This window comes from Chamaea fasciata, unplaced genomic scaffold (assembly GCF_029207755.1).
Source record: "Chamaea fasciata isolate MVZ Bird 193981 ecotype frontalis unplaced genomic scaffold, bChaFas1.0.hap1 SCAF_20, whole genome shotgun sequence".
Classification (NCBI taxonomy): Eukaryota; Metazoa; Chordata; class Aves; order Passeriformes; family Sylviidae; genus Chamaea; species Chamaea fasciata.
The window spans coordinates 251,347-277,099 of NW_027094105.1; the positions used below are offsets into that span (position 1 = coordinate 251,347).

A 25,753-nucleotide genomic window follows, 5' to 3' on the forward strand; every position below is an offset into this window, starting at 1 on the left:
AGAAAGACCTCTGGGCTTGCACAGTGGCCTGCATTGGCCTGCACTTGCCAAAAAATGCACCTGATGTGTCAGCTGAGTCCCAGGGTACGTCAGTCCAGGTCCTGACTGGAGTCACAGAGCCTTGGGGACTGGGAGCAGGTTCCCATTCCTCCATCTGTCTGTGCCTCCACTGCAGCTCCCAGGCAGAGCTGAGATTGGGAATGGGAGTGGGATTTGGATTGAGAACAGGGCTGGGGGATTGCTCCCATAGCCTGTGTACGGGTGCGCCAGCAGCCTCAGCACAACCTGAGACCAAAGGAACAAGTCCCTGCCCGTATTCCTCAGTCTGTGCTGCAGAGGCAGATGGGGACTGTGCTCCTTCTGGGAACACCTCTGCAGCCTCATGCTTTCCCAAATGTCCTTCTGGCTGCTACAGGGACTAGGCTGCTCTCCAGCCTGCCCCTCTCTGTCCCTGCTGGTTCTTGGTCTGGGTGCTTATACAGAGGAACCCCACCTGGCTTCCAGTGCTCCCTCAGGAGCAGGTCAGGACCTCTGGGGCTTCTGCCAGGGCTGAGATCAGTGTTGTGCTCTGGAGTGTGCTGTGGGATTGTTTGTGCATTGCTCAGGGCTGGCCCGCACTGGGCCAGTCCCAAAGCTGTTGAATGCTTCTGGATTGAATGGTCTCCTGCACTTGCTGTTGACTGAGGAGCTCACAGATGGGAGCAAAGAACTCTGTCCCTAACCCCTCCTTTTGGACCCCAGCCTGTTGCAGAGTCTACAGGCTCATTGTGTTCTTCCTGTTATTACCCAACCACATATGGGAGCTGCAGGGCCGCCCACCAGTGCTCCCAGGTGTGCTCATCCAGCTTTTCCAAAGCCAGTGAGCAGCCCTGAGTCCCACAACCAGCAAACCCCACCTCTCAGAGCCACCAGTGAGTTCGTTCTCCTGCTCCAGAGTCTCCTTTGATCCCTCATTCAACCCTGCAACCCTCACCCAGGTGGCCGCACCTCAGAGGCTTTTGTTGGAAGAGATGGATTAGAAAACTTCTTTCCTTTGTCTGGGGAAGTGGCGGTCCCCTGCACTGCTGAGTGACTAATACACCCCCCACTTTCTCTTCTTTGTAGTCACCTTCCACTCTGCCCCCAGGGATTATTTCCCCTGCTCCGTGGTGGGGACAAGCGTTTCCACCCAGCTGGGATGGGTGCCAGCATGCCCTATCTTTCCTGGGGAATCTGTGCCTGTGCCTCTCCTTGAAGAGAGGCCGTGGCTTCCTGAGTCACTGAGCTGAAGCCCATATCCACACCAGCTGCAGGGGATGTGGAAATACAGACAAGAGTCCTCAGGTGCCTCAGGCATGCTGGTGACACATCCTCATCCAGTTTTACCTGGGATTAAGCTCTCTGTGTTTATCCAGGTATGGGATGAGCCAAAGACACCAGCACAGTAGGGAGTTGGGGCTCCTGAGCTGGTTTCCCTTTGCCTGGGACATCCATCCCTTCCTCTGGGCTCCTGTCCCATGCCGCAAAGAATGATAGAACCATAGAAGGTCCTCAGTGGAAGGGACCCACAAGGATTACAGAATCACAGAATCATTAAGGTTGGAAAATACCTCCAAGGTCATGGAGTCCAAGTTCTGGCCCTGCACAGACCCCCCAACAATCCCAGCCTGTGCATCCCTGGCAGCGCTGTCCAAAGGCTCCTGGAGCTCTGGCAGCCTCGGGGCCGTGCCCATTCCCTGGGAAGCCTGGGCAGTGCCCAGCACCCTCTGGGGGAAGAACTTTTTCCTGATACCCAGACTTAACTTCCACTGACACAACTTCTTGCTGTTGCCTCAGGTCCTGTCACTGAGCAGCAGAGAGATCAGCACCTGCCTGATCTCACAGGTTAACCTGGTCCCTTTTTGTTATGGCCCCATCATGGTGTTGAAATAAGCTGTAATTATGAAAAATTTGCATTAAATTGGGGGAAACTTATTGCTGTCTCACAGCAAACCCTGCTCCTGCATCTGATGGATTGTCTGGTTATTTCAGGTTTCAATGCCATTTTCATATCTGGTTATGCTGAGGGGATTTGTCCCTCCCACTACCAAAGCAGTTCCCTAAAAATTCACGGCATGCCTCTGTCCCTGTGAATGGTCAAGGCAGGATGAACGTATGGAGACCAGCGCTGTGGAGGGGAACAGAGATGACAGAGATGAGATGCTGGCAGGCAGACAGATGGCAAGCAGGGTGGCAGGCAGACAGGTAACAACGTGGCAAGTGGAGAGGTGGCAGAGTGGTAGTGTAGCAGGGCAACCAGGCTGTGCTGGGCTGGCTCCCCACATAGCCACTTGCTCATTGAACCTGATCATTTGGGAAGATGGTATGCTTCACAACTGAGTCCTGCAGAGGTGACATCTGTTCTTACCTTTCTTTGTTGGTGCCCAAAATCCACATCCCTGTTTCCTCAGACAAGGCTGCTCTCACCTCCTGCCGTTGGAGCAAGTTGCCTGCTTCAACTTCCACGGCAGAGAAAACCTTCCCCTACCTCTCACTTGTTTCTTTCCCACGGAACTTTCTTGTGCCTGGAGCTCCAGCACTGCCCACCTGGGGCACCCACCTCTGCACAGACACCTGCTCCTCCCCAGAGACATGGCTGGGTTCCCTATGAAGGAACTGGGGCTGCCCACACACCATGGGCAGAGGCACTGCCACCCTCGGTGCCCTGCTCTCCAGCCTGTGATGCCTTGACAGGGCTACGTGGGAAAGAAGAAATTACATGAACCGCACCCCCTCCCCCCCCGCCCCTTTAGTGGGGCAGCAGCTGGCAGTGCCCAACCCTGGCTGGGATGAGCTCAGACAGCTGTGTTGGGGTGCTCCTCACCTGAATGTACCGACATGGGGTATTTGGGTATTTCTCTGTCTATACATGTGTTTGCCTGGCTGACATTCCCCTGGGAATGGGAGTATTTCTACCCCAGCATGTCCAAGCTTTTGGTGCCTTCCTGTTTGCCCTGGACGTCGACTATCCTGGGACACCAGGGTTTGGCACAGGCTCCCTCAGACCTCAGCTCACACCTCCTGCTCCCTTGGGGCTGGAAATAGGGGGGCAAAAGTGACCCCATGAAGAGGAGGTGCAGCCTCCCATTGGGAGGGAAGGAATGCCAGCCCCCCTTTCAAAGCCACTCATGAACAGCCGGGGAATAGGATGGCCAAGTCTGTGCAAACCAAGGTACGGAGGATACTCACATCTCCCAGGATGGGTCCCACCACACCGAGGACCAGATAGGAACTTCCTCCAAAGTCCCCAAAACCAAAAGAAGGATGAGGAGCAAATGGACCATCCCTACTCCCACAGGGCTCCCCAACCCTGTTTCTGCTCCTTACCATCCAGAAAATAGATTTTTTTGTTCCTTTTCAGTCTTTGAAGACCTCATTGTTTGTCCGTCTAAAGGTGAAGCAGGAGGTTTGAGAAAAGGATTAAGTGCAATCCAGAAAAGATCTCTGTGGTAATCCCTGGTGCGGCTGCACTGTAGAGGATGGCAGATGAGTGCCTCAGAAGGTGAAGTGAGTCAAGCATGAAGAGTCAAGAATACACAAGTATTTTTCCCATAGAAACTTGAGAAGAGTCAGCCTGGGGAGGCAGAAGGGTAGGGTAAATGATGCTGTGCTGAGCCTCAGGGACAAGACTTTTTTTCTCCTGTGGCATAATCAGTACCAAAAGGGAATATTTTTTTTCACAGAAATTAATATATTAATGTCTTGAAATAGATTGACATGGATTTTCCAGGGTTATATTCTTAATGAATTGAAGTGAGGTGAACCCCTGCAAACAGACTCACAGATTGAACACAGCAGTTCTGCAGAGAAAACACAGTGATGGGCACTGCCAGGGTGAGGGTGACTCTCTGTGCCCCTATTTATTTTTTAGCCATTTTCTTCCCCAGACTCTGCTGCCAGTCACTGCTTTGGGGACAGCACTGGAGCTTGTCCCCTGTGGGACCTCCAGCAGCAGAACCTGCACAGTGGAGTGGCGCATCAGGGCTGGGGGCTCCTGCACAACAAGTCCTGGGCAAAGGCTTAGCCCCGTGAAAACCTCTGTGCCCCAATACCACAGTAATGGGCAGGAAGCTCTGCAGAAGGTCCAGTGCTGGTGCGATGTGTGGAGAGCATGGGTCCACGAGCATGACTGTGAGCGGCAGGAAATCTCTTGCTTCAAAACATGTTGAGAAGTGAGGCAGGCATGAGGAGCCTCAGCTCACAGCCTCTGTGTGACGGTGTGACCGTCAGCCTGCAGCCCAGCAGCTCTGGGAGGCACGTCGTCCAGCCTTCTCTCCTTGTTTATTATTTTGTTCACTGTTGTATCCCACTGTGTAAGCGAGCTGCAAATGTCCTTCTCAGAGGAAGGAGCCCAATCTCCTTTGGCTCGCTGCTCCCTATGCAAATGCATCACATTATTCACTTGTGACCATATTGAAAACAGCCTCAATATGCATCTGGGCTCCTCAGGGCTGTCACGAAGTTCTTGTGATGATTAAGAGCAGGAACACAGCCACAGTCGTTATTCATCGTAGATGAGAGGTTCTTGGAGCTTTTCTGTGTCTAAGGATGTTCCCACGTCCCACTGAACCCATCTAAGGGCTAAGCCCCAGGGCGGGGGCAGGATGGGGTTGAGCCTGGGGTCAAGGACCATGCCCGGAGGGGTAGGTGGGGCTGATCCCTGGCTGTGCCCAGGGAGGAGGGACAGGATTGGGCTGAGCCCTCCAAGTAACGGTGATGCTCCAGGGACAAAGCTGGTTCTGGAGCCGGAGCGGTGCCTGAGGGGCCGGGCTGGGGCTGATCCCGGGCAAAAGGCCCGTGGCCTGGGGGAGGCAGATCGGTCTGGTCCCGGGGCAGAGGGGGCAGGAAGATCTGAGTCCGAGTCCGGAGCAGCCGCAGGATTCGCAGCCCAGGGCCGCCCCGCGCAGTGCCACGGAGCCCGGTGTCCCGCCCGGGTGGGCCGGGGCGGCGGTGACTCAGCCGGGAGAGGCGGCCGAGGAGGAGGCGGGGGAGGAGGAGCGGCAGGAGCCGCCGGCGCGGCTGCCGAGCCACTCACCTGCCCTGCTCCGCCATGGCCCGCCGCCTGGCCGCCCTGCTCCTGCTCCTGGCCCTCGGCTGCCTACTGGGCATCCTCCTCCTCCTCCTTGGCTCTGGGGACACACGGGGCCCGCCGGGTTTGAAGGTGAGGGGGCCGGTGCGGGGGCACCGGGCGCGGAGTGGTGGCGGGCACCGGGAGGTCCTCGGCTGCCGTGGGCACCTCGCCGTATGGCATTCCCGGTGTGCGGGAGAGACGCCGGCATCAGAGGATCCCCAGCGTCCCGGGAGGCGCCGGGGCTGACGGGTCCCTCATCTGCGGGGCGGGTCGCGGGGAGCAGCCGCTGCCGGGAGCGCAGGGACGGGGCTGCCCCAGTAGCGGGACCCGTTGTGTGGCACCTCCGCTGCGGGACCCCGCGGCTGCAGCACCCTCGGCCGCCCATCCCTTGTGCCTTCGGACGTGCGTTTTGGGAGGGGAATCTGTTGGACACACTGAAAGATAGCGGCCCCCCAGGCCAGAACAGCCGAGTCAGCATCTGCTGCTGCGGCTCTGCCTAGGCCAGGGCTCCCCTGCACACCCCAGCATCTCCCCGGGCTCCACTGCATCTCCTGAGCCAGTGCTGCTGGGTGACAAATGCACTTTCCTTTGAAAACAAGCTGCTTTTTTTTATTTCCTTTTTTCATTGTAAATTCAGATGATGAAAGAAGTTCCCGAACAGTTTTTTGTTGGCCAAGTACTCCTTTTGTAGCCCAAGTCTTTTGTTTTACAATACTCCCAGGCTCTTGTCCTGAAAAGCAGCTCATCAAAACCCCCCTTTTTCTCATCCCAGGCAATTTACTTGGAAACTTTCTGAGCTAGCCTGCATGCCAGATGTGCCACTGCCTTCTCTCTGGGTTTGTCAGATGTAATGAAGACTAGAATGAGAGGACGAGCTGGCTTAGCCAAGATGACCCTTTTTGCTCTTAGTATAACTACCCATTATTAACTCCTTCTCTGTGACGCCTTTCTTTGCCACCCGTTGCCACATGCTGGGGCATCTTGGGCAGTGCCAAGCTGGTTTCAAAGTGGATTTTTTCTCTTAGATTGGTTACATGACCCCATATGTAGCACTTGGATCAGCCTGGAAAGCCTTTCTTCTTTCTGATTCCAAGATAGACCTTTGGTTTTAAATGAAATGAATTCCCAGAAACCCTTTTTCTTGTGCTTTTTTTGGTACTTTTTCTCTCTCTGAGTGGTAGCACCTTCTAGTCTGTAGGCAGTGTTGCCGTTTTGGGCCAAGCACCCCTGAACACCTGCCTGGGTCCTGGCCCTGCTCGGCACAAGGCCTGGCCCAGGGAACTCAGGGTTCCAGGACTTCCCAAGTGCTGTGAGGTCCAGCATGGTGTGTGCACTAGTGTCCAGCAGTGCCTGTTCCCATGGGGCTGGCACCGGGAAGGTGCTGAGGAGTTGCTTTCGCATAAAGCTCAGTGCTATTTTGAGAATGCAGAACTTTGTGTTATTTTAACTCAGCCCAAAAGATGCCCATGTGGTTTAGAGGTCAGTCCTGCTATGGGAGACCCTCGGCATGTCTTCCAATGTATCTCTGGCAATTTCTATGTCCTGTGGCTGCTATGGCTACTGCAGCAGGAAGGAAACCTGTCGCAACTCACTGCAAACATGGGCACTGCATGACCTCACTACCCTTGAGAGAGGCAGAATGGTGGGAGGACAGAAATGGTGTGGGGGCATATGTGGCTAATACAACATGGGGCAACTTGGAGAGCCTGTGGGATGGGGACTGGAGTCCTGGGCATGGCCATAGGGCACAGTGTCAGGCACATGGGGCATTCCAAATGTCTGCATCTGCCTCCTCCCCTGAGCAGAGCCATACACTGATCAGGAATTACAAGCTCTACCCATGGCCTTTGGGAACATCATTGTCCTCTGTGTCCCCTCTGCAGGGGCTTTAGGATTGAGCAGCCCTGACTGGGGCTGGGCTGAGTGATGTTGCATTGCGGCAAAGCTGTTGGGACCATGGGTGACCCAGGAGGTGGCAGAGATAAGGCTGGCATTGGAAAACTGTCCCAGTGTGGGGCCACAGCGGGGACTCCTCTGTGTCCCCCCCCCGCCTGCAGCATCACCAGAGTCTGGTCAGGGAGTTCTGTTAGAAAAATCCCTGTGCCTGCAGGAGATGCTGGTGTTGGAGACTGTCCCACATGCATGAGGCCCTGCTAAAGACCTGGGCGCCAGCAGGCAAACATGCTGAGGCTTTTATCCTCCCTCCTGGGGCTTCCCACCTGTAGGTCCCCTAGAGCCCACCTGCCCATGCCCACGGCTCAGCCACGACTCAGACCCACATGGCAGTGCACTCTGCTCTGGGGAATGCAGTGGGTCCAACACCAAAGCCCAGGGTCTGGGCAGGGACAGAAGGCAAAACAGGGACAGGATCTGGAGCCAGGGGCTCGCACCTCTGCACACCACTGTAGGTGACCCCATTCATGATTTCTGTGTGAATACTGGCTCATTGGGACTGGAGATGACATTCCTTCTTCACTGGGAACATACTAGGCTGCCCTGCTTATCACTGCCAGGTGAGGACAGCTTCTGCACAGGGACAGGCTGGGGTGCCAAACCCTGTGCCCCCAGGAGGGGCTGGCACGAGGCTGTGGTGGCTCCTCTCATGCCAGAGTGGCTATGGGTGAGCTGTCACAGCAGATGGCCAGGCACTCTCTGCAGTGGTAGTGCCATTGTGTTGCAACACCTCACTTCAGCCCGGTCAAGCACTGCTGCTGCCACCGCCATGGCTGGGGGATCCCTGGGATGCCCCTCACCCACCACTCCATACTTGGTGGCAATGGGCTGGGGGTCCAAGAAGAGAGACCCCCACCCTGGCCCACAGGTGTTGGCAGCAAAGGGCACTAGGATGTGCCTACATGGGGCAGCCAGTTCTGCATCCTGCCCCAGCGGTGCCACTGTCACCCGAACATGTCACCTCTGCATGGCCCTTGCCCTGGGTTCAGGCTCCATGCTGCCTCTCACTGCCTGCACTTCCCTGGGCATGCACATGTGCCCACGCACACCCATGTACATGCCCCTCCTAAATGCATGCATGCACAGACATGTGCACCCATGTGCACACAACATTGGCACACCTCTGTGCATGTACACCTCACCTGTGCACACCCACAGGCAAGCACCCCCACATACCTAACCTCCACACCTAAATTTGCATACACCTTTGTATGCCCATGCACACACACACAAACACGCATACTCCTGCAGCATGTACACCATATGCACACATACATGCGTGTGCATCCATGCATGTGCACATACATGTGTGCACCTCTCTACATGTGCAACTCCACTCCAGGTATGTACCCCCACGAATGCACCCTGGTACCAGCTCTCCATGGGGTGAGAAGTGGGGCACAGCCGAGCCAGCCCCGCTGAAGGCAGGAAGAAACTCTGTGAACCAGCCTTCTCCCTGTCACAGGTGGTGGGTCTCCTCCTGCTCACCCCGGAGCCCGCCCTGTGGCCATGTCCCTTCCTGCCATGGGGTGAGTCTGGCATCGCCAGCATCCCCCTCCCAGGCTGACCCCATTCTTCGTGGGCGGTACTAGGTATCCCTGGCACTGCAGGTCATCCTTATTGTCTCATACTCCAGCATCTCTCAGCCCTTGCCACCAAGTAGATATCCCTGTCTCCAACCTTGTCCCTCTCTGTGGACTTCAGCCCCTCCATGGCATCTCCAGGCTGGAGACTACTCCCAGGGTCTCTGCTGTGCTCAGCCCTGGGTTTGGGGATGACCTATCAATGTTTTCCCTTTGGGGACAGCCTCATCACCCTGCTCCTGCTGGTGTCACTTCAGGTGATACTTGGGGTAATGTGGTGCCTTGTGAGAAAACCGGAGACATCTGCATGGTGGTTACAGGATGCATGGGCACATGTGCCACTGAGGTGGACAGAGGGTCCCCTGAGGCTGGACTTCCTCAGAGTCCCCGGTGCCTGGTCGGTGACTGCTCATCTGGGGACACAGGGGTGACCACGGTACTCCAGCGTGGGCAGGCACTGCAGAGGTTGCCCTGGCGAGAATGGACTGGGGTGCCACATGCAGAGAGGCATTGAGAGCCCTCTAAGCCTGACCAGAGCACTCATCCCAACACCCAGCACAGGAGGTTGGGGAGGGGTGTTGGGGGGAGTTGTCACCCTCCTTCCTCCTCTTTGCAGTGTTTGTCAGGAGCTGAAGCTGCATCACTGCTCCAGCTTGGCCACAGAGGGGGATTCTCTGTTGGCTTGTAGCTTTTGGCCCAGGGCATGAGCAAATCGCTGGGTGAGTCTGGGAGGGTCACCCATGTGAGACGGTCCCCTGAGGGAGCAGGAGGTACCACTGGTTCAGGGCCATGGGTTCACGGTGTAATTGGGGCTACCTATAAGTGGGGATATCAGGTGTCCCTGCCTCTGCCCTGACACTTCTGTTGCCTGAGCTGGTGAAAACCAGGTGATAGGGACAGGAGTGGCATGGGGCACCCACGGCAGGCAGGGCTGGGATGGCTTCCAGAGCCAGGCAGGGAGAGGAGCTGCCTACTCCAGCCCTTGGCTCTATCAAGTCTGGGTAGGGCAGGAGCAGACAGAGGCTCATAGGAAGTTTAAGCCTTAGATGGCTTCACCCTAGAGATGCTCAGCTGGGGTGGTGCTGAGTCCTGCCTTGCTTTCCCCCCATACTCACAGCCCTGAGGGGGCACAGCAGGGGCCAGCATGGGCAGCCCCAAGCCCCATGGGCAGCAGGGGTCAGCCAGAGGGGTCCACCCTGGGGTGCTGCAGGCAGCATGTATGGTGTCCCCTCCCTGGGAGCTGGGTAACCTTGTTTGGCAGAAGGAATAGGGTTATTTATAGCCAGAGAATGGCCAAGCCATACAAGGGCAGGAGGGATGAGGGGCCTGACTGCCCTTCTTTGGCCAAGAGCATCCCGAGGAGCCATTTCAGGTGTCCCTCCCCACCACCGGTCCCAGGGACTTGCTAGCATGGCTAACAGGCAGCCAGGAGTGATGGTAACCTGCAGTGGGGGCAAGAGACCCTTGGGCTGCACTCAAGGGGGGTCCCCTTACCCAAAAAGCCAGAGTCCCTGTGCTGTTCCAAATAGCATCTCAGAATGGCCAGTATCCCACTCCCAGTCATATCCCAGGCAGTGCCCTGTTTGGGCAGATGTGGGCCTGGCAGTGCCAGGCGGGGCTTAGCAAAGCCTGCCTCTGCCAGCCGATGGTCTGGAGCTGCTGGGCACTGATGGCGTAGGAGTGATTGTGCACTGAGCCCCAGTGCTTTCCCTTGGTAAGGGCTGGAGCAGCCAGGGAACCTTCAGCCTCCAGGCCTCACCCATTACCTTCCCCCTGCAGTATGGCATCGTGCTGGACGCTGGGTCCTCCCACACTGCCATGTTCATCTACACATGGCCTGCAGACAAGGAGAATGACACTGGGGTGGTCAGCGAGCACGGCATGTGTGATGTGGAAGGTAAGGTCTGGCCCTGGCCCGGGGCTGGGAGTTGGTGGCGGTGTCTGTTGCATGCCTGTGGCAAGGCAGCATGGTATGAGTGCCCCTTCCATGCTCAGCTGCCTCCCTCTGTATTCACTGGTGTAGTGACGTGTTCTGAAGGGTTCAGCTCTATTCCTAAAACATCTCCCAACTCCCCCCAAGGCTTGTAGCCATGCATGCTTGTGGTTTAACTTTTCCTGGCAGGTACTGAACCACCAGGGAATAATCCAGCTCCCTGCCTACCCCAGTGAGGAGCCAGGGTCGGTTTTTCTCTCTATTTATCAACCCTTCCCAGACTGTCAGCCAGCAGTGGGCAGGGAGATGTGGCTGGACCCTGGATTGGCTCCATGCCCACAGAAAACATTTTGGAAAGCCTGGAAGGGGCAAAGCTGCTCACCAGGCATCTTCCCACTGAGCATCATGCCTTCACCAGCAGGGAGCAATATTGTTTCCTCTTCACAGGTCCTGGCATCTCCAGCTACAGCTCGAACCCTCCAGCGGCCGGGAGAAGCCTGGAGCACTGCCTGAACCAGGCCCTGAGAGATGTGCCCAAGGAGAAGTACGCGAGCACCCCGCTATACCTGGGTGCCACGGCTGGCATGCGCCTGCTCAAGTGAGTGCTCAGGGGGACCCTGTTGTGCCACTGTGACATGCCAGCTTCCCACACACAGCAGGGGCAGAGGTGGTGAAGGATGGCTGAAGTGTTGCCCCTTTGCTGGGCAAATTTCTTCAGCACCCAGCTGCCCAGTGTTGTGTCCCCTCCAAGAAGGGGTCCTGCCTTTCAGAGCAGGATATGCTCTGCAGGGCACAGCCAGCACAGCACTAGTGGAAAGGGGCTGGTGGGGGACCAGAGCCAGGACAACCCACCCAGATTTTTTGGATGCTAGGAGGAAAATCCCTTGCACCCACTGTCAGCCTGATGGGACACAGTGAGAATAATCACCCCTCAAAAAGCACACAGGGGAGGAGTAGTGCTCCCCTCACTCACCCCAGGCAGGAGGGAGCACACTTCATTCCTGCCACCTGCCTCCTCCAGCAGAGACAAAGGGAATTAGCTGGTGTTTTTTGGGGACATGCCTATGGGTACCCAGGCAAGGGCTCACCTCTCTCCTGGGCCTGGCTATGGCAGTGCTGGCTCCCACAGGCTGTTGGGACAGGGAGGGCTCTGCAGCACTGTGGCAGTCCTGTCACACTGCCCTCTCACTTGGCCCACAGCATCGCGGACCCACAGGTGTCAGATGCTGTCCTCAGAGCTGTAGCAGCCAAGCTGAAGATGTACCCCTTTGATTTCCGGGGAGCAAAGATCCTGTCAGGGGAAGAGGAAGGGGTCTTTGGCTGGATCACTGCGAACTATCTCCTGGAGAACTTCATCAAGGTAGGCAGGGGATATTGACATCCAATGGGATGGCTGTGGTGGCTGGGCAGCTTATCATACACTTATGCCTGCTCTTGTCCTCCTTGTCTCAGCGTGGATGGCTTGGAGAATGGATCCAGCCTCAGAAGAAGACCCTGGGGGCCATGGACTTCGGGGGCGCTTCCACCCAGATCACCTTTGAAACCAGGGACAGGATTGAAAATCCCAGAAACGAGGTGATGCTGAAGCTGTATGGCCAGGCATACAAAGTGTACACACACAGCTTTCTCTGCTATGGGAGGGACCAGGTCCTCAAGAGGCTACTTTCCAAGCTCCTCCAGGTACTATGTGTGTTTGATGTGGATGCTGACTGTCATGACCCCACAGTTATGCCCTCACCCCAGTATTTACACTGTCCCTCAGCCCTGGATCAGCTGCACACCTTTACCAGCCAACTTGGGTTTTGCCCCCAACCCTCTCTTGTGTTCCCAGGGCTTTCTCCCACCATCTCCATGAGGTAATGCAGCCCTTGGCTAGAGGCAAGACACCCTAAGCCATTTTGAGACACTTCTGGCAACTGCTCTTTGTCTCACTGCTCAAGCTCCAGGGGAGCTGTGGCTATGGCACAGCTCATGCACCCCATGTGTCCCTCCTCTGGCAGGCTGAGAGCTACCAACAAACTGTGTCCCATCCCTGCTGGCCTATGGGCTACAACAAGAGCCTGTTGCTGAGCAGCATCTATGACAGCCCCTGCACGCAGAAGGAGAGGCCAAGCCTCGCCCTCAACACCACTGTTACCTTGGTTGGCACCGGGAATGGGAACCTCTGCACTCTGCATGTGAGCAAGCTCTTTGACTTCATCAGCTGCTCCTTCTCCCGCTGCTCCTTTGATGGTGTTTTCCAGCCGGAGGTTTCAGGAAACTTCATTGTAAGTCCTGGCATGGAGGAGGGTGGTGACACAGCTGCTAGCTGGGGAGGTTGTCCCCGGCTCCCCAGCACCATGTGGCAGCAAAGCCAGGCCCCCAGCTGTGCAACAGTGGTTGTTGGTGCCCACCACACACCTGAGAGTCTGCTCATGGTGAGAGTTTGCTCCCAGCCTGACCAACAGTTGCTCCTTTCCCTCCATCAGGCCTTCTCTGCCTTCTTCTACACGGTGGACTTCATCCAGACTATGATGGGAAGACGTGTGCACCTGCCAAGTGACCTGAAGGATGCTGCAGACACTATCTGTGCCACCAGCTGGAGTGAGGTGGGCTCTCTGGGCATCATGGGAAGGAGGGGGCTGCTTCATGTGGGGTATCACCCAGGCTTTGAGAGAAGCCATTGGAGGTCACTGGGTTTCCTGGCACCAATGGAGTAGGGGGAAGGCAATTGATGGCTCCTGCACGGGACTGGGCTCAGGTGGGTATGGGCAGCCTTGGCCTCACAGATGTAACCACCCTGAGCTTCAGGCCATAGACACAAGCCTGGCCATTGCTGGCTTGACCCCTCTTCTCTTTCACTCTGTGCATCCCACCCAGCTGCTCCAGAAAGCCCCCAAGCTGGAGAAGAGGCTGCCAGATTACTGCGCTGTCAGCACATTTGTGTATTTGCTCACCACCAAAGGCTACAGCTTCAACAACCACTCCTTCCCCAACATTGCCTTCCAGAAGAAGGTGGGTAGCACCAAAATACATCCCCATCCCATGGGATCTCTTTGGAGTTAGGCCAAAGAACCCTGCAGGAGAGATGATCCCACACAGAAAAAGAGCCAAACAGAATCAAGGAAGATCTCAGTGAACAGGATAGAACTCTCGGGTTTTGAGGGATCTGCTGGGGGATGGAAACAAATGATCTGAGCTGGCTGTGGGGCAGTTACAGGGTCAGGTCCTTCAGCCCTTCCTTGGCCCTCAAGACACCAGCCATCCCAAACAATGCTTTGCTGAGGCTTTTTGGAAAGTTACCTCAGGGTGGCATCTCACTTTTGCCTGCACGTACCATGGGATGTGCAACGAGCTCAGGACTGGCTTAAGTGCACAAGGTTTTACTCCAGGGGATGTGCCCAGTTTGGCACAGGATGATCACTGCTCTGTTCCTGGGCTGGCTGGACTTGTGGGCAAGCAGAGGCTCAGGGGGCTGTGGGCTCCCCCACACTCTTCTTCCTTGGGCTGACACTGAGACAGGCCCTGAAGGGTCTGAAGCACAAGTCTTACGAGGAGCAGCTAAAGGAGCTGCGGGGGCTCAGCCTGGAGAAAAGGAAGCTCAAGGGGGATCTTCTCACTCTCTACAACACCCTGACAGGAGGCTGTAGCCAGGTGGGGGTTAGTCTCTTCTCCCAGGTAACATGTGACAGGATGAGGAAATGGCCTCAAGTTGTGCCAGGGGAAGTTTCAGTTGGATTTTAGGAGAAATTCCTCCATGGAAAGTGTGGTCAGGCATTGGAACAGCCTGCCCACGGATGTGGTAGTTACTGTCCCTGGAGGGATTTAAAACACAACCAGGGCACTTGGGGACATGGCTAAGTGGTGGCCTTGGCAGTGCTGGTGTTAGTGATTGGACGCCATGATCTTAGATGTCTTTTCCAACTTCAATGATTCCATGATTCTAAGGTGTCCTGAGGGTCATGCAGCTGGGCTGGCTGGGTGGTGACCACACCATGATATTTCAACAGGCAGGAGAAACCTCCATTGGCTGGGCCCTGGGCTACATGCTGAACCTCACCAACATGATCCCGGCAGAGAAGCCCTCCTCCCACAAAAGCATGTTGTACAACTACTGGGTCATCCTCATTCTGCTCTTTGTGGTCACCACCCTGACATCCCTGGTGACTGCCATCTGCCTGCTCCGGCACAGCAAGTCCAGCATAATCTGATGGCAGGGACAGGGTGGGCCATATCTGCAGGACCAGCACCATCCTACCTGCTGGAGCTCCACAGTCTGAATGCTTGTTATGTGGCACATGCTCAATGTCCTCCTCCAAGCCTGACACCATCCCAGAAGGAGAACTGTTCCTTTTGCCCTCCCCTTGCCCTCAAACTGCAGGAAAAGAAGGACAGAAGATGATCGCTGGCCCTGATAGAAGGGCTTAAATGTTTCCCAGCACTACTCAGGGATGGACCCTGGAGCAGGCTTGGGAATGGGGCATTCAGAGCTAGGACATCTTTTTGCCACCAGAGCTGAGCTGAACTGGGCCAATGAGCCCATGCAATAACAGGATTCATTTTCATGTGTATGTGTATGAATGGGGAATATTACTCACACTAGTCCTTATAGCTGACATTGCTAGCCTGTCCCTGGAGCATCACGCCTGCCTCCTGGGGAGCTCTGGGCATCACCCAAAGCCCATGCTGTCTTTCTGGCTGACGCACAAACCCCACTGACCTTCCTGAAGGAAGGTCTTGGCCTTGGCCGTTGGCCTCAGCTTTGGTTAAGGACTTAGCAACAACCAGATGTGGGAAGCTGGCAACTTCCAGGTCCCACTGCAACAGCCCAGACATGGTGCCTTCACTATCCCCCTGGTTCCTATGCCAGACTTGCCTTTGCCACAGCCAGAGATTGCTGCAGCTCCATGGTGCATGGCCATGCTGGCACAGAGCCGATGGGCTCCCGCATTGTGGGGCTTTGCTCTGCGCTGGGATTTGAGCCTAGCATCACCCCATACCAGGCAGCTGGGAGGATGCACCTTCATTTCCGATTAAGAACAGGGATATACAAACATGAAGAAGGTTTGGTTTTGCGATTTTTTTAATAATCTGAAATAAACCTTTGTAACCACTGCTATGGCTCAGTGGCTTGTGATTAGCAACAGGCAGTTCAGTCTGGCTGTCCCACGGGGACAGAGCCCCTCAGCCACATCCACAGGTCAGGCTCTGCCTGAAGATCTCAGCCCTTGCAACCTGTCCAATGCTGAGACACCATCACGGCTCTGTGCGCTCTACTAGCCTGGAGACAACCTCAAATAGACCAAGGTGGGCTGGAAACCTCACTCCAGACCCAGGCCCACCTGGAGGTGGAGGAGCTCCAGCCAGCCGCAGTCACCAAGCTCATGTTTCCCGAGTGCTGGAGGTGCAGTCACTCCAAATGCGGGAGCAGGCAGCTCAAGCTGTCCCTCACTGTCACAGCCCCCAGCAAACAACCTGCCAGCAGCTTCCACTGCCAGGGTCCAGCATTGGTGCTCAAGGGTGGCAGCAAAGCAGCTCACATTTGCTGCTGCACTCACTGGCAGCTCAGAGACACCAGGACACACATCACAGTGCTTGGCAGCTGCCTGGGACTGGTCCCAGCACTCCAATCCTTTGAGAAGCCTCTCCCTGCCCTGCACGATGCATGAACACTGGAGAGGAGTGGCTGTAGGGACCTGCAGTTTCTCACTGCCCTCTTTGATCCTGCTGGCAGCACCAACTCTGCTCCGTGGGTTTGCTCGCTTCCCAGCACCCTTCCTCACTCCAGCTGAACTCCTGGAATACCATGCTTGACTTAACACACCTGTTCCCTGCAGCACTTTGCTTTCAGCTCTTCCACTGGCTGCTCCCCATCTCTCTGCACAGGGCAAACCTGATTCCAGTTCAGATGATGCTGTGAACCCCTAAGCCCAGTTTCCTCCCCAAGCTCCTCATCTCCTCAGCACAGGGACTCCCTCCTGTGGTGAGGTTCAGGGCCTGTCTACGTATCTCACACGGAGAAGGCACTTCTGGTTCCTGACACAGAAATGCTGCTCTAAGAATCGGGGCAGCTCCCAGAATTCAAGCTGGGTTTCCTCTTCTAAGGAATTCCGCTGCAGCTGAATCAGAGATGGAAATCCACCAAGAGCAGACAATTTACCGAGTCAAGACTTGGAGTCTAACATGGAAAAACCCCACATGCTCCACTGTGTGCATGGGATTTGAGGCAGTACCATTACCTTGCCAAGTAGTTACAAATCTGGACAGGCAATCTGGGACTAGCCAGTGGCAAGTGAGCACTGCAGAGAGGGGCCCTGGGCACATGGTCACCCCTGTTACAGGGGAAGAGGACAACCCAGAGGCCACCCAGCTGTGGGGTTCAGCTCAGGCCTGTTCAGGTAGGTATGAAAAGCCTTGCTGCTGCGGTGGAAGGGACATAGGGACTGCTGGGCTCAGGAAACATAGGGAACACAGCAACAGCTCTGCCCTCACAACTTAGCCCAGCCTTGTCTGTGCCTGTAGCCATCTCAGAGCAATCCAGGTGCTGACTGTCACTGCATTACCACAGAGGGACCAGAGCTCTCTGCTCCAACATTCACTGCAGAGGTTGCCTCAGGTTGACATTCACCACCTACTCTGTCCTTCACATCATCCACAACAAGTGCCTTCAGCTCGCAACTTTTATTGTACCCCCAGTGCAATGTGCAAAGGCCATCAGGCAGACAGCAGCAATCTGTGAGGTGCCTCCACCACACTCTCACTGCAGGATTAAGTCCTCTGAGCTTTCCAGCAGTGTCACCAAGACCACAATCCTTACAGGCAGCATGGGCATTGTCAGGTTGGGTAGGCAGGAGGGGGTGAAGCAGGACATGGGCACAGCACGCTATGCTCTGCTGGCTACTCCACCACGTCACCGTACCTGTTCCTCCTCACCAGTGTTGCAGCGCCGTCCCTGCCCTCTGCACTGGCGAGGTTTTCTGCAACAAGAAAGTACAAGTTCCTTGGACCTGTTCCAACTACACTGGTGAAATTCACCGTGGTGAATTTACCAAAGGTGGGCAAAGAACCACAGAGCCATGGGGAAGCACGTAAAGCCTCTTCAAGTTGGTCTAGCTTTGGGAGTTAAGGTATGTGTGGGAGACAGCAGCGAGCAGCCATGAGAATTGTCCAGCAGCACCTGTCTTGATGGCCCTAGCGTTCTGCCCACCCTACTGAGCAGCAAATCCCTCCACATCTCAGTTACTCTCTCCATCCCTTGCCTTCTCCTTCCTCTTCCAGCAAATGAGCCTTTTGTGCTGGCTCTCATGAATACCCAATGCAGGCAGGGCAGGAAGCAGCAGCAAGTACACCCAGCCCACATCACCAGCCCTGCTCAGGAACCCACTGTGCCAGGTGCACAGAGGGACAGGGGAGGCGTGAAACCAGGTAAGGTGCTCCACCCACCATGGGTGCTCTTGCTCCCACCCCTTGGCTGTAGGGTGCCAGTTGTGGGACTTATATAATGAGATTTACATAATGACACAGTCACCAGCTTATTTACAAGACAGGAACAGCAAAGTAATTACTGCAGCAGGGCAGAACCAGGCACCACGACAAGCTCAGGGAAAGCAGTAGGAAGTTATGACTGTACCTGTGGGCTGAGACACCCCACCAGTCACGGCGAGCTCCTGTGGGGACTTGCCTGTCTCCAGGTAAATCCAGAAGTTGGAACATTTCTGCGTCTCAGCTCTGGTTACCATGTAGCTTCCGAGGGACCCTGCAGCTGGGGCGGCCGAGGTGCTCCTGGGAGTGCCAGCAGCACCTTGGTGGGGACCGCGCCTGCTGCCGCGAACCCTCCTGAGCCCTGGGGGCCGGGGCACAGGGAGGTGGCTGGAGCCAGAGACAAGCCCCCGTAACAATGGCGAACACCCCTCTGTACCGCTCGGGTTGGGCACTTACCAGCAGCCAGCAGCAGGCTCCACTGCGGGCTGTACGGCAGCGTCTGCCGCAGCAGCTTCTGCACTGCGAAGGCGGCCCCGCTGCCTGCCGAGACAGGGGCCGGGGTTACCGGACACGGCCGGGACGTCCCCGCAGCCCCCGGGGAGCGGCCAAGGACAGCCCGGAGGATGCCGGGGTGGCTGGACCGGCCCGTACCTGCCAGGAAGCTGCCGATGCCCTTCATGAAGGCGTGAGACTGGCAGGCCGCGTACTGCTGCAGCGCCTGCGGGGACGCGTCAGTCGGAGGCCCACCCGGCTCCCTGACCCCGGCCCCCCCCTCCGCACCCCCATGCCCCCCAGCTCGTCCCCCGCAGAGCGCACCGGGTGCTTGGCGGCCACATCATCCTCCACCCGCCGCACGCCCAGGTTCACCATGGCGGAGCTGCCAGGCCCGGCCCCGGGCAGGACACGGCCCTCCCGGCCGCCTGTGGCCCGCCCCTTCCGCCGCGGCCATGGCGGAACCGGCAGGGCCCTTTCATCTGCTCCAAGCCGGGACGGGCCGATTCCTCTGCTACTGCGGACCCGACGGCACCGTCTAGTGAGAGCGGGGCGGGAAAAGGAGCAGGTGCGGGGCGGGCACGGGGCCGCGCGGGGGTCGAGCAGCCCCGGCCTGAGCTGCTTCCTCCCACAGTGTGACCGACGCGATGGAGGTCTGGGCCGGGGAGCTCGGCGGCTGCCCGGCGCTTGGCTGTGTATGTACCGGGGGGCGCAGGGGGCGGCCGGAGAGCCCGGGCCTGAGACCCGGAGTGCCGGTGGGGCAGGGATGGATCTTGACCCAGGCTAACCGTGTTGGACGCGCTCTTCTCCTCTCCCTCCGCAGCGGTGCCCGGCGGAGGAGCACGGCGCGATGCTCAGGTGGGTGCCGCCGCCCTGGGACGTCCTTCGCTACGGGCTCCCCCCCACCCTAGGCCCCACCTCGCCCGGGGCTCCCCCTCTTCTCCCGCTCCCCTCATGCCCGCTCCCCGCAGGGCCGCCTTGGGTCACGGGGCCGCCGCGCTGAGCCTTGCCCCGGGTTCGGCCACGCTGCGGCTGCCGGAGGATCCGCGGTGCCCATCCCTGGCCCTCGCCCAGCTGCCCGCCGCCGAGGCGCGTAGCCAGCTGCAGGCGCTGGTCTTCGGCATGGCCGGCTGCATCGAGAGCCTGGAGAGGCGCCTGGAAGGTCCGTGGTGGGTTTAGAAGAGGGGAGGGCTAGCGGCACCTGCCACCTTCATGGGATCGTCACCCCCACCTAAAGTGCCCTAGGTGCCCGAGCTAAGCAGCAGCAGGAGAGGGTTTCACCCCAGATGGTTTCTTCTCACCGGTCCCAGTGGGCCAACAGAGGAGCTGCTCCCCGTCACTTCCCTGTTCGGGCTGGCCCGTTCTCAAAGCTGGCCAAGGTCTGCACCAGACCCCCGCAGGCAGAAGAGGACACAGTGGTATGTCTCTTTGTGGAAACACAGCCCTTATGGCCAGCACCACACCAGCATCCTGAATGTGGGAGTCACCTTACAGCGTCTGAGGGGTCTGGGAAGATTTTGGAGCAGCAGCAGTTTGGATGAAAGCGCTGAGAGAAGAATGGGGCTCAGTTTGGCTGTGGAGGGAGCTCGCTGGGGAGACTTGAAGTGCTGCATGCGGAATTGGGGGGTATTGTCACAAGCTTTGTCTCTGGCTCCTGTCTCAGTAGCAGCGGAGACGTTAGCATTTAGACGTTCCTGCAGCCCTGAGAAGAACACTGCCCGGAGCCAGCAGCTCTTTCTGCCAGGTAGGCACTGCCAAGGGCACCTGCCCTGGTCCCGCAATCTTTTGTCTTCTCCTCCGTGGAGTCTCCTGGTCCTGTATCCATGTGCTTTCCAGGACACTCTGAGCACCCTCTGCTGTGGCTGCTGGCAGCCACGGGGCAGGGCTTAGTGTGGTGGCTCTCAGGGTGTCTGGGATGCTCAGGTCAAAGGCTGGGTGGGCATTGCCAGCCTCAGAAGGAAGGCAGGCTTTCCTGTGCTTCCAGACTGGAGGCTCTGGTGGATCCATGTCTCCTTTTGGGAGAGGAGGCTGAGTTTGGCCCTTTCTTACACTCTGGTGACTGCTGGTCCTGCCAGGCTGGGCTCCCAGAGGCTCCCCTGGCCCTGGAGGGACTGGCAGGGCTGCCAGAGCTCCTGGGTAACCTGTAATCTTGTGTCCTGCCTGTTCCTGACTGAGGCAGACCGCAGCCCTAGGAAGAGTAGGGCTTCCGGCTCAGCTTTGCCAGCCAAAAGGAAGATCGCCGGAGAATCTCTCATTAACCCTGGTTTCAAAAGGTCAGTGCTGGGGCTGGGTGCTGCTCACTGGGCACCCTGTGGGTTCTGCTCCAAAGTGGCAGGGTTCAGGTCTCTGATGTTTCCTCCACTGTTGGGGAAGCTGAATCAGGGAAACCTTATAAATATGATTGTTTAGCAAAAGATTCTGAAAATATGAAACCTATAATCGAAATAGAAATGGAAGCTTACTTTGAGTTGTAGGATACCGAGTCTTAGTTACTGTATAACCTGAAAACAATAGTCTAGCCAGCTGAAGGAGAATCCCTTTTGATGGAATGATACCTTTCTGCTAGCTAAGGAACCAAAGGTCGATGTAGCAAAACAGGAAAGTCTAAAGAGTAGTTTTTAGAGTTTAAAATATAACATAGTATGGTAACGTAGTAGTTCTTATAGGCTATATGTAGATTCTATAGGATTTTGTGTCTTGTGTTGGTTGGTCACTGTAAATTAGAATATTCATCACAAAAGGAGATATAATGCATTGTAATAAGGACCTCGCTCTCTTCGCTCTGCTCTTACCTCTCTTATCTCTTACCTCTTCTGCTCTGATCCCGGCTCGCTCTTACCTCTGCTCTTTCACTCTCTTATCTCATATCCCTTCTCTCTCTTTTTCCTTGCTCCCTCACTCCCTTCTCTCTCAGCTTTTGCCCCCTTGATCATTCTCCCGCTCTCTCTGGGACTTCCCTTCAGCCGAGGCTGGTGGCTGAAGGCAAGGCCCTTTTTACCCACGACCCATGCAATAAAACCACGTATTCTAGAATATCTCAGGTCAGCAGAATTCCTTCTCCCTGCCGTCCGCGGATGTTCTTACACTCCACCTCCTTTCAGCAAGAAGGTGTCATCGGGAGTGAATTTTGAGGACTCCTGATGGGTGCTGTCCTGTGCCCTGATGACAGCAGTATGGACCCCTGTGTCTGAACAAGGAGGTGTCCCTGTTATTCTGGACCTGCTGAGGGTCCTCGACCCAGGGAGACAACAGAGCCAGTAGTATCTGGCAGCCACCCCTCAGCTGGGGTAGGGGCAGGGCCTTTGGGGGGGACAGATGGAGCAGAGGGGACACCAGCATGGTGAGTTTTTCCCCTGCAGCTCTTCCCTGCTGGCAGGGACCAGCTCCTTGACCTCACTTACCATTAACTGGTAGTGTTTGGATGGAGCTTTGATACCGTGGAATGGAAAGATCACCTGTGCTTTGCAGAATTCTTGCCAATAAAGGTGTTTTTAGCCAGCTGGTCTCCCAGGGTGTGCCTGTCTATTCTACCTCTCCATTTCTCAGGAAGCCTTGGGCCTGTTTCAGCTGAACCCGGAGGTCTGGGCCTCAGAGAAGTTCTCTTCCCTGCCAGCTTTTTGCAAATGGACTGATGGATGTGTGGTTAGAGCCTGGCCAACCCTTCTGGGGAGCTGGAAGGGTACGTTCTGCCTTGCTGGGCACTGGGAGAGGATGAGGAGGTCAGTACAAAGCCTTGTGAGGGAGGAGCTGCTGGGGTAGTCACTCCAGACTCACACTGGTCTTGCTTGTAAAGCTTTTATTTATTTTCAGGAACTCTGAAGCTTAGCTTGAGCTTTCCCCGCTTCACAACCCCCAAGTCTGTTGAGAGCTTCCCAATTGTGAGTTCTGGGGGGAACTGACCTCTGCCCATTGCCTGTGCCATCCTCCTCCATCTCTGTTCCTAGGTCTCTATGGCTATGCCAGGTCCCCTCACCAGGTGCATGTGTGAGGGAGGCACACCCTGTGGTGCCTGCTGCCCAGGTGGGTGGCACAGTGTGCCTATGCAAGTGGCTGCAGGGCAGCTTGTCATCCCCAGCTCTGCCTCTGCCCTCAGCTGGGCACAGCTTTGCCACTGATGGTGCCCTGGCTGTGCCCCCTTGCTCTCATACTGATGCTCAAGGGGTCACAGAGCTTGTCCTGGTTGTGAGGAAGGGTGGGTGGCACAAGAGGAGCTCAATGCACTGCAGATTGCTACCAGCACCTGGGTGCCAGTGGAGGGAATTTGGATGTGAGGGGCACAGGTCTCCTGAGCCCCTGCAGGCAGAGGCAGGGTGGGCTGACCTCCTGCCAGACCCCAGCTTTGGCCCTGCACCCACCAGGGCACGTGCCCAGCTCACTGCAGTGCCCGGACCACGGAACGATAGGCTTGTACAATCTCCTGGCTATTGGGGCAGGTGTATTTGAACTCCTTGGTTTCACTGGCACTGTTGAGATACCGCCACACACCCTGCAGGTCCTTGGGGATCCCAAAGCGGCGGTAGTGCTGGCACACAACCTGCAGGCACAAATGGGGGAGACTTGCCTGACACTGTGTCGAGGAGAGCTCTACCACCAAGGCAAGCACCAGTTGGGAAGGGTGGCAAGGAGCCAGGGACAACCCTGACACTGCACAGTCAAGGGCTGGCACTCAGGAGGGGATGCAGAGAGGAGTGGGATGTGTGGGAGGGCACTGTGCTGGGCAGGGCTCCTGGGGAGAGGGATGCAGAGGGGCACAGAACTGAGAGAACAACTGGGAAAGAAGTAGGGGCTTGCTGTAGGCACCAAGAGGAAAGTGAGGGCTTGGGGATGCCAGGGAAAGGAGAAGGGCATGGAACTAGATTGCCTGTGGCTTACCTGAACAATGTTGAGCTTGGGCAGCAGGTTGCAGTCAGCCAATGTGAGGTGATTTCCATCAAGGAAACGGCGCTGGGAGGCCCGGAGGCAGGGGTTCTGGGCCAGCTCGTGCTCCAGAGGGGCACTCAGGTACTCATCCAGCTTCAGCAAGGCCCGCAGCAGGCTCCGCTGCAGTGCTGCAGGGAGGGTAGCCAGGTCATGGTACAGCCCTGCTGTGGGCATGGGGCCCCTGCTCTGCTGTGGCCTTCTGCCAGCCAGCCCAGCCCCGTGTCCAGGTAGCACCTGTCAGCTTCTTCCCACCTGCCTCAGGCTGGCACCAACCTCTGTCCTCCCACAGAGACCTGGCACAGCTACACTGGCCCACGTAGGGAGGGCAGTGCCTGGACAGACCTGACTGTGGACTGGGTGGGGGGACTGGGAAAGCTCAGTGTGACCAGGCTAGGTTTTGGGGTGTGGCACCCGAGAAGTTGCATGGGGTGCTCCCCCACCGGCTCCTCACCCTCATCCTGGGCAGGTACTGGGTTCTTGATAAAGGCAGAGAACTTGTGGAAAATGTCATTCCCAGCCAGGTTTGACTCTGGGTACTGTGGGACCAGACTGGGGCACCTGTGGGGACATGGGCACAGCTGAGGCAGGTAGCAGAGGCTGACAGACTCATCTGTCGGCTGCCTCATCCCTCAGCTTGTCCTGCCCCTTGGGGTGCCCCTTCCTCCTCTCAAGGCAGCACCAGCCACTGACATGGGCGGGCCTAGCTGGTCTTCCAGGAACTCCTCAATGGTGATGGTGTCGGTCTTGGGCTCGCCGTTATAGAGGAGGATGGGCAGCTGGGCACCTGGTGCGAAGTCCTTCAGCACGTCCAGTGCCCTGTGGGAGATGGGTACACTGCTGATGCCTGGCACGTCCAGGGTTCTGCAGGGCACTGTGTGTGTGAGTGTTTGTATTATGCACATGTCCCAAATAAAGGGAGTTCTGGGGGGCCAGTGCACAAGGTGGTGCCTTCAGACCCCTCCTGCCTCAGTGTGCGCCCAAGGAAATACCTGCCAACCTCCACCAAGCACCAATGGTCACCTGGGGAGGTACAAAAGGCTCCGTGCATCCCATAGTGCCCACCCTTCACATCCCTTCCCAAAATGCTGGGGACCTACCAACCCCCCACCCTGCACATGATCCTGACCCCAGGGCTGGCACCCCTTGGGAGGGGGCCACCACTCACCTCTTCACATCCACAGTGGTGAGGGTGAAGGGCACCCCTTTGAGCAGCAGCACCATGAAGAGCCGCTGGCAGAAGGGGCAGTGCCCCACGCTCTCCCCGTCCTCACTTGCCTGTGGGCACAGAAGAAGAGCTCAGCTGCCCTTTCACCCTGGCAATGGCCCCAGTGGGGGCAGCCCCAGAGGGTACAGGGTGAAGATGATAGACCACATGCCCCAGCCCAGCTTGGGAAGCTGTGCTGCAGTCCATAGCACCTGCTATGCCAGGCAAGGCGCCAGCTCCTGGCCACTGCCTGCTCCCAGAGCTTCAGTGCCACACCCCAGAGCAACCACATGGCACAGCAAGTGCTGGCCCCGGCACCCTCTGGGGACAAGCACCTCCAGGCTGTGCCGGCCTCACAGTGCCAATGGCACAAGGGCTTGAGAGTAGTAGTGGGAGCAGGGGTGGCTGTGGCCGGGGAAGTCTAGCAGCAAAGATGTGTCAGAGGAAGGTGACAGTGATATTGTGGTTGGTGGTCCTGTCAAAAACCCAGCCACAATCCCAAGTGAGCCCTACCCTGCCCTGCAGAGACACAGACTGCCCCGGCCAAGCAGTGGCTGGGAAGGGCCTGGCAGGTGCAGGCAGATGCTGTGGGGCTGGGCTGCTTTCGTGGAGGAACCTGGTCCAACCTCCTCAGGTTTAGCCCCCACAGCCCCTGTGCCTGCAGAGCAGGAAGCAGAAAGCAGTGCTCCCTGGAGAAGAGCCGGAGCTGCCCACTGCCTGTCCCCCCACCTGGCTGCTGCCTGTTGTCAGCCCCACTGCACACCCGGTACCTGACCCCCTGCCCACTATCTGCCCCCCCTGCCTGCCCAGTGCCCCACATCTGGGCAGTGCAGTGGGAAGGGGCAGCCCAGCCACCCCACCACAGCACAGCCAGGGTTGGTTGCCAGGGCTACTCACTGGCCTGGGGCACTTCCCTCAGAACCCCCCTCACCTTGATGAAGAGCTGGATTTGGGGTTTCTCAGCCATGCTGTGTGGTAGCTGCTGGTGCACTGCTGGCTGCACCCTGAGTGCCCCAGCAGAAAACACGGCCCCTCCCAGCCCACATTCCTCCGCGGGGTGCACCCGCTCCCACCCACGCCTGGCCCCATGGCACAAACAGGACGCCCTGCAATGGGGC

The 25,753-nt window shown here is 57.2% G+C and overlaps 4 protein-coding genes across 9 annotated transcripts; 2 read left to right on the plus strand and 2 right to left on the minus strand.

The window, feature by feature from the left end:
* Nucleotides 1-4,847: 4,847 nt before the first annotated feature.
* On the plus strand, nt 4,848-15,652 carry ENTPD2 (ectonucleoside triphosphate diphosphohydrolase 2). Of its 2 annotated transcripts, XM_066201565.1 has the most exons (9): nt 4,849-5,179; nt 10,405-10,522; nt 11,006-11,156; nt 11,759-11,918; nt 12,011-12,238; nt 12,559-12,825; nt 13,027-13,146; nt 13,418-13,552; nt 14,548-15,652. In XM_066201565.1, the coding sequence occupies exons 1-9, from the start codon at nt 5,069-5,071 to the stop codon at nt 14,746-14,748; spliced, it is 1,491 nt and encodes a 496-aa protein (XP_066057662.1). In that variant the 5' UTR covers nt 4,849-5,068; the 3' UTR covers nt 14,749-15,652. The 2 variants fall into 2 exon arrangements, with proteins under 2 accessions (XP_066057663.1, XP_066057662.1); XM_066201566.1 differs by lacking the exon at nt 12,559-12,825 and having other exon boundaries at nt 4,848-5,179.
* Nucleotides 15,653-17,203: 1,551 nt separating this feature from the next.
* Nucleotides 17,204-18,941, minus strand: TMEM141 (transmembrane protein 141). Of its 2 annotated transcripts, XM_066201572.1 has the most exons (5): nt 18,836-18,941; nt 18,671-18,737; nt 18,476-18,559; nt 18,168-18,299; nt 17,204-17,514 (listed from the first exon to the last, which is right to left on the minus strand). In XM_066201572.1, exons 1-5 carry the CDS (start codon nt 18,887-18,889, stop codon nt 17,435-17,437), a joined length of 417 nt encoding a protein of 138 aa, XP_066057669.1. In that variant the 5' UTR covers nt 18,890-18,941; the 3' UTR covers nt 17,204-17,434. The 2 variants fall into 2 exon arrangements, with proteins under 2 accessions (XP_066057669.1, XP_066057670.1); XM_066201573.1 differs by lacking the exon at nt 18,671-18,737 and having other exon boundaries at nt 18,168-18,319; nt 18,836-18,931.
* PAXX (PAXX non-homologous end joining factor) lies at nt 17,506-22,003 on the plus strand. 4 transcript variants are annotated; one of them, XM_066201568.1, is made up of 7 exons: nt 17,506-17,962; nt 19,146-19,206; nt 19,335-19,369; nt 19,483-19,673; nt 20,178-20,255; nt 20,691-20,784; nt 21,613-22,003. In XM_066201568.1, exons 1-7 carry the CDS (start codon nt 17,853-17,855, stop codon nt 21,650-21,652), a joined length of 609 nt encoding a protein of 202 aa, XP_066057665.1. In that variant the 5' UTR covers nt 17,506-17,852; the 3' UTR covers nt 21,653-22,003. The 4 variants fall into 4 exon arrangements, with proteins under 4 accessions (XP_066057665.1, XP_066057666.1, XP_066057668.1 ...); XM_066201569.1 differs by lacking the exon at nt 17,506-17,962 and adding an exon at nt 18,955-19,052 and having other exon boundaries at nt 20,175-20,255; XM_066201571.1 differs by lacking the exon at nt 17,506-17,962 and adding an exon at nt 18,955-19,052.
* Nucleotides 22,004-22,301: 298 nt separating this feature from the next.
* Nucleotides 22,302-25,647, minus strand: CLIC3 (chloride intracellular channel 3). The gene is made up of 6 exons (XM_066201447.1): nt 25,567-25,647; nt 24,597-24,706; nt 24,122-24,247; nt 23,883-23,989; nt 23,384-23,559; nt 22,302-23,045 (listed from the first exon to the last, which is right to left on the minus strand). The coding sequence occupies exons 1-6, from the start codon at nt 25,600-25,602 to the stop codon at nt 22,884-22,886; spliced, it is 717 nt and encodes a 238-aa protein (XP_066057544.1). The 5' UTR covers nt 25,603-25,647; the 3' UTR covers nt 22,302-22,883.
* Between the last annotated feature and the right edge of the window lie 106 nt (nt 25,648-25,753).

Bases quoted from the DNA above. Each gene is read 5' to 3' on its own strand.
- ENTPD2 (XM_066201565.1), top strand. From the start codon at position 5,069: ATGGCCCGCCGCCTGGCCGCCCTGCTCCTGCTCCTGGCCCTCGGCTGC. The intron at 5,180-10,404 runs GTGAGGGGGCCG...TTCCCCCTGCAG, and splicing joins GGGGCCCGCCGGGTTTGAAG to TATGGCATCGTGCTGGACGC. The intron at 12,239-12,558 runs GTACTATGTGTG...CTCCTCTGGCAG, and splicing joins TACTTTCCAAGCTCCTCCAG to GCTGAGAGCTACCAACAAAC.
- PAXX (XM_066201568.1), top strand. From the start codon at position 17,853: ATGCAGGCAGGGCAGGAAGCAGCAGCAAGTACACCCAGCCCACATCAC. The intron at 19,207-19,334 runs GTATGTACCGGG...CTCCCTCCGCAG, and splicing joins GCTGCCCGGCGCTTGGCTGT to CGGTGCCCGGCGGAGGAGCA. The intron at 19,674-20,177 runs GTCCGTGGTGGG...CTGTCTCAGTAG, and splicing joins CCTGGAGAGGCGCCTGGAAG to CAGCGGAGACGTTAGCATTT.
- TMEM141 (XM_066201572.1), bottom strand. From the start codon at position 18,889: ATGGTGAACCTGGGCGTGCGGCGGGTGGAGGATGATGTGGCCGCCAAG. The intron at 18,560-18,670 runs GTACGGGCCGGT...CTGTCTCGGCAG, and splicing joins CATCGGCAGCTTCCTGGCAG to GCAGCGGGGCCGCCTTCGCA. The intron at 17,515-18,167 runs GTACAGTCATAA...TTCTTGTTGCAG, and splicing joins TGGGGTGTCTCAGCCCACAG to AAAACCTCGCCAGTGCAGAG.
- CLIC3 (XM_066201447.1), bottom strand. From the start codon at position 25,602: ATGGCTGAGAAACCCCAAATCCAGCTCTTCATCAAG. The intron at 23,560-23,882 runs GTGAGGAGCCGG...CCCTCCCTGCAG, and splicing joins AGTACCTGCCCAGGATGAGG to CACTGCAGCGGAGCCTGCTG. The intron at 23,046-23,383 runs GTAAGCCACAGG...TTGTGCCTGCAG, and splicing joins CCAAGCTCAACATTGTTCAG to GTTGTGTGCCAGCACTACCG.